A 10,544-nucleotide genomic window follows, 5' to 3' on the forward strand; every position below is an offset into this window, starting at 1 on the left:
AACTCACGTCCACTGAGTCGGTGATGCCATTCAGCCATCTCATCTGTCAGGAAGCATTTAACAGGAGGCTTCCTGTGTGCTGTTTTGGATCTGTCATGAATCCTCTGTCCCTTATTAATTCCTGAATATTCAGGAATTAAGTGGAGCAACAAGCTACTCCCAGGGGCTGAAGTATGCATGCATTTCCATACAGTGATAAGCAACTATTTATGACCCTCTTCCTTTGTATGAACCAGATGGTAAAAGTGATTATTTACAACCCTCTCTCTTTCATATGGATGACCTCATATTTCCTTGATAACTCGTAAGTTTTTATTTTGTCTCTGCTGAAAATAGCTGCCTTGTAAGACACACAGTGTTGAATAAAACACCTCTGCTCCATCAGAGCTTTGGTCCCCGTGTCTTGCTTTCTCTCTCTCTCTCTCTCCCCCTGCCCTCTCTCTCTTTTTCAGGCTGATCCCCTGGAGCACAGAGGCCTTCTGGATTCAATGTCCTGCCCGGGCTTCTAAGACCCTCTCAAGAAGGCGCTCTGCGCCTTCACCCCCTCGAGAGGGCGCCTGAGGCCTTCATGAACAGAGCAGAGCCCCATGCAGGGGCTTTATTGGCTTTCTCTGTAAACCAGGGAATATCAGCCTCTTTCTCTCTCCTTTTCTTTCTTATCAGTAGACTCCAGACCACCAGGTTCTGGTCCATTAAAGACCTCAACACTCATCCTCTGTCATCTCCTTCTCCTCCTGCCTTCAATCTTTCCCAGCATCAGGGTCTTTTCCAGTAAGTCAGTTCTTCTCATCAGGTGGCCAAAGTATTGGAGCTTCAGATTCAGTATCAGCCCTTCCAATGAATATTCAGGGATGATTTCCTTTAGGATTGACTGGTTTGATCTCCTTGCAGTCCAAGGGACTCTCAAGAGTCTTCTCCAATACCACAATTCAAAAGCATTAATTCTTTGGTGCTCAACCTTCTTTATGGTCTAGCTCTCACATCCATGCGTGACTATTGGAAAAACCATGGCTTTGACTAGACAGACCTTTGCTGGCAAAGTAATGTCTTTGCTTTTTAATATGTTGTCTAGGTTTGTCATAACTTTTCTTCCAAGGAACAAGTGTCTTTTAATTTCATGGCTGCAATCACCATCTGCAGTGATTTTGGAGCACAAGAAAATAAAGTCTGTCACTGTTTAAATTGTTTCCCCATCTATTTGCCATGAAGTGATGGGACTGGATGCCATGATCTTAGTTTTTTGAATGCTGAGTTTCAAGCCAGCTTTTTCACTCTTATCTCTTTCTTCTTTTCCTAAGAAATGTTTATTTCAAAATGACTCTCATAAAAAGGATCTGGGGTCTGTCACAGCAGTCTCTACTCAATCAGCAGTGGCACTCAAAAGTTTCACTAATAACCTGGTGTGCTTAATTGCATTTGACTTTCTGATCCCATGGACTATAGCCCGCCAGGCTCCTCTGTCCATGAAATTCTCCAAGCAAGAATACTGGAGTGGGTTTCCATCTCCTCCTCCAGGTGATCTTTCTGACCGAGGGATCAAACCGATGTCTCCTGTGTCTCCTGCATTGCAGGCAGATTCTTTACCCACTGAGCCATCAGAGAATCTAAATTATACACTTGTCAGATTTGTGGGTAAAGTTGGGAGGAATACACAAAAAGGCAACTGGCAGAATCAGAATCTAAAAGTATCTGAAAGCTCTTGGAAAATTGATTGAATTTCATAAGATAAACTTTAATGTAGAAAGGGCCTTGTGCTTGGTTTTCAAAACAAACAAACAAAAAGTACCATAACCATAATAAAACTTCTCAAACAAATATTGGCAGGAAACTTTTACATCCAGTTTTAAAATTATACTAAATATTTTTTCTAATCCAGACACTATATTAGGCAATAAAAAATATAGCATTGAAATATAGAGTTCCCTGGTGACCTAGTGATTAGGATTCCTGGCTTTCACTGCCTGGCCTGCATTCAATCCCTTCTCAGAGAACTGGGATTCTACAAGCTGAACGGCATGGCTCCCCAAAACCCAAAATATAGCATTGAATGGACAAATACAGAGCAAAAAAAAAAAAAAATCTCTACCTTCATGAAGCTTACATTCAATTTGGAAATAGATAATAAATTATCAGAAATGGGAGGAATGTAGAAATTCATAGTTCTCTGCAAACATCTAATAGGAGAATCTGGCCTATCTTGGTTATAAATATTGTGTGTGTTTATGTGTGTGATAGAGGGTATCAGAAAAGCCTTTTCTTATTTATTCATTCAGCGTATAGTTCTTGAATATCTACTTTGTGCAAGAAAAAATACTTGGCACTGAATAATGTATTAAGCACAGTTGGCCTTTCTCTTCACCAGCTTTATCATATATTGATAAAGAAATAAACATATGAATAAGTAATTAAAATTTGTTCTGTGAAAGGAATGGCTGGGATGCAATGGACAGAAAAAGCATTGAAAGATAGGGCATATATATAGATAGGGTATTTATATAGTGTGATTAGATCAGACTTCTTTGAGGAAGAGATGTTACTGTAAGAATGAGGCAGTATTACCTTGGTGAAAGGGGTCAGGGTAGAGGGATACAGTAACAGAATTCTTTTCTAGGACTGTCCCAAGCAGAGGGAAGTGTGATTAAAAAACATAATAGATTTAGATGATTTCTATTTTTGTGTGAAATCTTGGTGGCCTTGTTGCTCTTTTCAGGAGATGAGACTGTTGAGTCACTAGCACTGACTATTGCTTATCAACTGCAAGTTTAGTTTACCTTCTAATTAAATTTATTAAGATACTCAGTCACAGAATTATCTCCAGTAACTGACAGGATCCAATTCAGATCAATTCCTGCTTCTTTGGACCTTCCCTTGAATTACCTAACATGAAACCATACCACTAAAATAAATTCTTTTCTAACAACCCCTTACTGAAATGCTCCACAGTCCATATGATGTGCAATTTCTCTCATTGCAATAAATCAAATTTTGTTAAACTTTAAGGTGTGTTCCTGTCCACTGTGTGGAAGGCATTGCTGTGTGCTCTAATTCTAAAAGCAACCTAAATATACACACTTTAAAGGTGAAGAAAATAGGTTATGAGTGGTTAAGTAATTTAGATGCCTTCACAGTTATTTGGAGGAGTTTAATGAAAAAACATCTACTCTACATCTACTAAGTGAAACAGAAATATGTGCAGACACATTTTAGAATCAATATAGTTACTTTTCCTATTATTTTCACATAACCCTCACAACACAAATTTATACATGAGACAATATAGATTCACAGAGATGAATGACTGCTTCAGGGCACATAGGTAATGAGTGGTGGCCAGGTGGCTATGTGCCCTTGGTTATTCCATCAATCACTGAAGGCAGTGAGTTTAGAAGTGATGAGCACAGGTTCTGCGGTCAGAACATTTTGCTTCATAATCCTGACAAGGATTTGTACTAGCTGTGTGATCTTAGATATATTTTTAAACTCTCTGTGCTTCAGAGAGCTTGACATGAGAATAACAGTTGTACCAACCTCATAGCAGAGAAGGCCATGGCACCCACTCCAGTCCTCTTGCCTGGTGAATCCCATGGACGGAAAAGCCTGGTGGGCTGCAGTCCATGGGGTCGCTAAGAGTCAGACACAACTGAGCAACTTCACTTTCCCTTTTCACTTTCATGCATTAGAGAAGGAAATGGCAACCCACTCCAGTGTTCTTGCCTGGAGAATCCCAAGGACAAGGGTGCCTGGTGGGCTGCCGTCTATGGGGTTGCACAGAGTCAACACGACTGAAGCGACTTAGCAGCAGCAGCAGCAACCTCATGGAGAAATTGCAACTATCATATCAGTTGATACATACATTCTACTTAGAACAACATACGTAGCAAAGGATCAGTAAATGGGTATTTTATGAAAGCCAGACTGAAATTTAGGTTTCTCAGGCTCTAAGCCTTTGTTTTTTGTTTTTTTTTTCCAGAACAACCACTCTTATCAGAAAGTTTTCTCAAAGAATGAACAATGTTAGGCTGGATTGGGCAAATAATTAGGAAAACTCATTATTTGAAAGGATGAGAGGATATACAAAGTCTTTTTGGACTTGTGAGGCAAGACAAAGAAATATGAATGTATGTGTATGGGAAGAGTTGTAAGGTTGGGGGCCATTTCTTCAGAGCCAGAGTTCAAGAGTCTATTGAAAAGTCACTAGAAATGGGGAGAGGAATAGGAGTTGAAGAACTGGTGAAAAGATGGCAAGCATTTGGGGAAAGGCTTCTTTGAGTCCACCTGGTAAAAGATAGACATGGCCTCTATCTAAATGCTTTCCCAGGAACCTCACCTAAGCCTGATTTTCATCTGCATCTGAGGCTGAAGGTGTCCCCCTTGCCTGTGTCCCTCGTGGCCTGAGACAGTCAAGGTTAGCTCTGGGGACTCTTCCCCTTGGGGATGGAATTTCTTAAAGAGGACAAAAGGCTTCTAGGTACAGTCTCTATCTCCCACATATACCTGAGCAAAGCGAGACAAAGGCAGATACCAAATGATGTTCAGTGGCTGGTAGGTGATCTGAGGATTTGAAAGGGGGGACCTCTAATAAAGGATTTGAAAACATAATATTTTGAAGTTAGAGAGCTGGGTTGGCAGAAAGATGACTTAAATGGTGGGGACTTGAGATGTCCAATTCTGAGAATCAGAGTTTCTAATTTAGAGGAAACTTTACAGGCTACCTTGTCCACTGTCCTGTTTGATACTTAATTTCACTCTACAGCCAAGAGATTGGCTAACGGCTATTTTGAGAGACAAGAAGTTTCCCTGTATACTGCTGTAGACTGGCTACCTTCTGGCAAAGATGGCAGAGAGTAGAGGTTTCTGAGAAAATCATTCATGACATAGGAACTGTAACTAAGAAGGTCTAATGAGATATTGTATCATCTCAGGAGCAGCTAGCTGTATTTGAAAACATTTCCTGTGGAGAGGGCTGTACACAGCTCTCTCACTGTGGGCGTTAAAGAGACTTGATGATGAACCAGTGTTGAGATCTAGAGGTCTTCAGAGTCCTACTGAAATTATTCAATGTTTGTAAGAACTTACTCAACCTACACATACAGTTAGCTTTGTTGAAACAAAGCTAATTTGTAGAAAGATAAAATATCACCAATAACCCTCACTCATCAATAACGTGCTTACTCAGTCATGTCTGCCACTTTGCAACCCCATAGACTGTCTCAGGCCACTAGGGAGACAGGCAAGGGGGATACAGCCCCAGATACAGATGAGAATCAGGCTTAGGCTAGGTTCCTAGGAGGGCACTTGGATAGAAACCACGTCTGTCTTCTAGTAGGTAGATTAAAACTCAAACTCCCAGCCCTCCTACAATTCTTCCCTAGAGAATCCATGGGAGTCCCCAGGTGACTGAATCTGTGTCTCTTGAATCTTCTGCACTGGCAGGCAGGTTCTTTGGCACCTGAGCCACCAGAGAAGCCCCTCAAGAATCCTTACCTATACACAAAAAAATGATCAAAATATTTCTTGGATTTAATTTTTCTGGGTGGGTCAGAGTAATGATGGTTTTCGACAGAATTAGGGGAAAGGAGGCAAGACAAAACTTGAGCTGCTAAGTTTAGTAGGGATATTAAACTTAAGACACCAAAAGAACAAGAAGGATGTGTTCAAATGCAATAGAAAAACAAATTTATCTACAAAAATTTCAAGTATGATCAAGAAACAATGAGTTGACAACTTCTATCCTCATTGTTCTAGGCACTGGTGGGGGATATACAATAGTTATAAGGTTTCGCATTTGCTCTCAAAGATCTTACAATTTATGAGGAATACAGACACTATAAAGTTAATGCAATACGTTAAGTGGACTCTGTAAACATTATAAGGACTTTGAAGAAGGAATAAACATTTTCTGGGGGATTCAGAAAAGGTGTCACTAACGAGTTGACATTTGACTTCATTGTGAAGGATGAGAAGCAAGTTACCAGATGGAAAAAATGGGCTGAGAGGTAAACCAGAAGCAAATGGTGCAGAGGACCAAAGATGCCAGGTTGTGATTGAGCAAAGATTTCTGTTTTAGCATGTTTGTCTCTTGCAATGAGAGAGGTTAATATATAATACCTTTAGAATTAGAATAGATTCAAGAGGATGTCTTAAACACTAATTACTTTGAGTCATTTTAGGATTTACAAATATCAAGCCCAGAATTTGATTTCGTCTGCAGGGTATTTTGGGTTTGGGAACAATGTTTCAATTTAAGTATGAGGTATGAGTTGAAGGGAAACTATTGGGAGGGGAATCTACTAATTTTTAAATAATTTCCACATTTATTTGTTTGATTAAGCAATTAGCTTTTACTGAATACTTTTAATAAGTTATGACAAATATTAGGACTACAAAAATAGGAAGAGACTGCAGTTTGTCAGTTTGGGGACTAAAATATGGATGGCTGCTGCTACTGCTAAGTCGTTTCAGTTGTGTCTGACTCTGTGTGACCCCACAGACAGCCTCCTACCAGGCTTCCCCGTCCCTGGGATTCTCCAGGCAAGAACACTGGAGTGGGTTGCCATTTCCTTCTCCAATGCATGAAAGTGGAAAGTGAAAGTGAAGTCGCTCAGTCCTGTCCGACTCTTAACGACCTCATGGACTGTGGCCTACCAGGCTCCTCCATCCATCGGATTTTCTAGGCAAGAGTGCTGGAGTGGGGTGCTATTTAGACAGCCCTCTGCAAATGTGATGTGACTGACATTGGTTATCATTTTTATGCATTTAAAGTCACATTGCTTGTGGGGTTTTTTGTTTGTTTGTTTGTTTGTTTTTAGTTATGATGGTTTCTTTTCTTTTCCTTTTTCGTTTTGAATCTGCTTCACTTTGGTCTTGAGAATAAGAATGTCTGATATTTGATCCTATGAAATATCATTAAGCCAGCTATATATTTCTCACCTATTTCTGTTTTTCTGAAAATGTAGGATTTATACTAACTGCCACTTTATCATGTTTATTTTTTAGCCTTCATTCTCTTACCAGACGTGTTAACACTCCACTCATCTTTCCATCAGTGATACCCACAGGCAAATTCACACCTTCATCTCTGAGCTTGGTTAAAGTAGTCAAATATCAGTGACGTTTTCAAAATCTGCATATCATCATGTCATTTACTGACCTAATATTCTTCAATGGCTCCCCCCACCTTTTGGGGTAAGATCCTAAAATCATTGGGTGAGCTTTCCCAGTTGCCTTTTCATACTGGCAAGCATCTGTTTCCCTAAATCAGGCTGCTTCCCGTTCATCATCTGCGTGTGTGCTTTTTGTCTGAAATGTTTTTTTTCCTCTTCCCGGTAACTCCTACTCTTCCTGGAAAATTCTATTCAAAGGCTTCCTCCTCTGAGAAGCCTTTCTCAGTCTTCCTGGTCTGAGAAATGGGCCCCTGCCTTAGCACTCTGTAGTGTTCTGTACTTCACAGGCTGTATCAAGATGACTGCTTTGTCCTCTTCCCCAGGAGGATGCAAGATTTCTGGACACAGGGATTATAGCTTGTTTCGTTCTGTATTCCTTATGCCAGATACATCTGTATCCAAAAAAGTTTTAGAGCGGTGAGCTGAACAATTAGAAAAGGCTTGTTACTGCATTAATCTCATCAACAAAATTCACCCTGAACTCGAGTGGCCTCGGCCTGCAACAGCTTGAAGCAGGGGCCAGCCTCCTCTCTTAATTGTTCTGCTAGTCTCATCTTGGAGTTTCAGTCCACGGGGAATGAATCTCTAGTTACTTTACCCTGGGGGTAGGGGTGGGGAGAGTGCCTCTACCTCCTGTCTCAAACTTTTGGAGACCTGACTGAAGGAAGAGCTATGAACCAGGTTAGGGGAATAGAATGCTTGGGGAAGGTCACATAGCATAGAGGTAAATAGCATGGAGGTAGCATGCATACGGTGAAATTCTGTTTCTGTACCATGGTATCTATATGAAACAGAAAATCTTCATAATCTCACTATTTTCTCTTAAATTTTACCATTGGTAAAACATGTATAGCAATGGTACTTATCTGATTGGATGTGTGAAAATTAAGTAAAATATTGAATGCAAAGCAGTTGTGAAATGCTCAGTGCACAGTGAGTGTTAATGAGAGTTAGCTATTATTTAGGGTGGTATAAATAGCAATAGCAGTGGTAGTAGTAATGAAAGTTCTGCCTTTAAATTAAAAAAAAAAAAAAGACTAAACAGTAAAGAGAAACTTTTGAGTTGAATTTTGCAATTACTTCAATTTAATTTCTTCTATCCTTCCTCACCTCAGCCTCTCATGGAGCCACACAACCATTCAAGCCTGGCTGAATTTGTGCTCCTTGGTTTCCCCAGGGTGGGACATATCAGGGGCTGGATTTTTGTCCTGCTGCTGTTGGCATACCTGTTCACTATCTGTGGCAACATGCTCATCTTCCTAGTCATACGACTGGATGCAGCCCTACACACACCCATGTACCACTTTGTCAGTATTCTTTCTTTCTTGGAGCTGTGGTATACAGCCACCACTATCCCCAAGATGCTAGCTAATCTTCTCAGTGATAAGAAGACCATTTCTTTTTCAGGATGCCTCCTTCAGACCTACTTCTTCCACTCCCTAGGGGCCTCTGAATGCTACCTTCTTACAGCAATGGCCTATGACCGATACCTGGCCATTTGCCAGCCCCTGCACTATCCTGCAGTTATGACCCCCATGCTCTGTGCCAAGATGGCTGCTGGTTGTTGGACCTGTGGCTTTCTATGTCCCATATCTGAAGTCATCCTGGTCTCCCAGCTCCCTTTTTGTGGCTACAATGAAATTCAACACATCTTCTGTGACTTTCCACCTCTTCTGAGCCTGGCCTGCAAGGACACATCCACTAATGTCCTGGTGGACTTTGCCATCAATGCCTTCATCATCCTTATCACCTTCCTCTTTATTATGATGTCTTATGGAAGAATCATTGGGACTGTGCTGCAGATAAAAACGATCACAGGAAGAAAGAAGGCCTTCTCTACATGTGCTTCCCATCTTATTGTGGTCCTCATCTTCTTTGGGAGTATCATCTTCATGTATGTGCGGCTGAAGGAGAGCTATTCATTGACCCTTGATCGGACGCTTGCTGTAGTCTACTCTGTACTAACACCACTAGTCAACCCAATTATCTACAGTCTTCGTAACAAGGAACTCATTAAGGCCATTAAGAGAACCATCTTCCGGAAGGGAGAGAGAGCTAGTCCCACCCAACACTGACATTCTACCAAGGTCTTTCCTCCACTTCAATGTTGTTCTCATAAAATTCTATTTATCTTTGTCCTAATCTGTAATAATCTTCCTATCATCACATATGCAATGAATCCCATCTCCTCTTACATTCTCAAAGGCTTTACTTCTTTATGTTTTCTTTATTTCTTACATCTTTATGCTTTTATTATTTACTTGAACAGTGCTTTCTGCATTTAAGAATACTTTAGTATCTCCATTCTTAAAAACAAGCGTACTTATTTCCTTCAGGTTTCCCTAGTAGCTCAGCTCAGAGAATCCGCCTGCAATGCAGGAGACCCTCATTTGATTCCTGGGTTGGGAAGATCCCCTGGAGAAGGGTATTCTTGAGCTCTCCTGGTGGCTTAGATGGTAAAAAATCCTCCTGCAATGTGGGAGACCTGGGTTCAATCCCTGGGTTGGGAAGATCTTCTCAAGAAGGGAACGGGCTATCTACTCTAGTATTCTTGCCTGGTGAATCCCCTTGGACAGAGGTGCCAGGCGGGCCACAATTCATGGGGTCGAAAAGAGTTGGACAACTGAGGGACTAAGCACAGCACAGCACATATTTCCTTGGTCATATATGTCCAGCCAGCTAGAGGTCTATTTCTCTGTTCTTTTCCAGTCACATTTCTCAGTATAATGAATGGTACAATCTATCTTTTGTTCTTTACATCCTATTCACTTTTCAACCAATTTAAATCTGGTTTTGGCTTCAGACCTTTCAGCCAATATTTTGCCACAGTCATTATTGACCTCCACACTGCCAAATCCATTAGGTACATCTTGCCTTTCCTCTTATTGAGCTCCTTATGCAGGTAATCAGTTCCTCTTAAGAAAAGTTTGTCTCTCAGATTCCATGTTATCAATGTCTCTTGATTTTCTGCTTACCTCTCTAATTGGTCTCTATCAGTGGTCCTTGTCATGTAGCATTATCTTCTTAGATGCTCAGAGTTATTCCTAAGAATTTAAACCATCCCTACTGATGTCAAAAATTCTTGAATTTCAGAACTCTTTTCTGGGCTTTAGACTTATATATCCAAATACCTCTTAACAATCCTACCCGGATGTATTAAAATAATTTAAAACTTAACTTGTTAAAAACAGAGTTCTTTAATTATAAGATTATAATTTTCCAATCTTTGAATATTTATTAAAGCTCACAGATACATTTTCAATTTTCCCATCCTGAAAGCTTAATGCTTTTGTTTCTCTGTGCTCGGGCAAGAAAATTCCAAAGTTTATTTCAATTTTTCTTCTAGTCCTTCATTATTATCATGTGTCAATCCTTCTTCAA

At 40.4% G+C, this 10,544-nt stretch overlaps 1 protein-coding gene across 1 annotated transcript; it reads left to right on the forward strand.

Annotated features, from left to right (window-relative positions):
* Positions 1 to 8,284: 8,284 nt before the first annotated feature.
* Positions 8,285 to 9,238, forward strand: LOC120855618 (olfactory receptor 6N2). The gene has a single exon (XM_040230161.1). It carries the CDS (start codon positions 8,285 to 8,287, stop codon positions 9,236 to 9,238), a length of 954 nt encoding a protein of 317 aa, XP_040086095.1.
* The last annotated feature ends 1,306 nt before the right edge of the window (positions 9,239 to 10,544 follow it).

The sequence above is a fragment of the Oryx dammah genome, unplaced genomic scaffold, assembly GCF_014754425.2.
Source record: "Oryx dammah isolate SB20612 unplaced genomic scaffold, SCBI_Odam_1.1 HiC_scaffold_28, whole genome shotgun sequence".
NCBI lineage: Eukaryota > Metazoa > Chordata > Mammalia > Artiodactyla > Bovidae > Oryx > Oryx dammah.

Excerpts from the sequence above, each read along its gene's own strand:
- LOC120855618 (XM_040230161.1), top strand. The coding sequence starts at position 8,285 with ATGGAGCCACACAACCATTCAAGCCTGGCTGAATTTGTGCTCCTTGGT.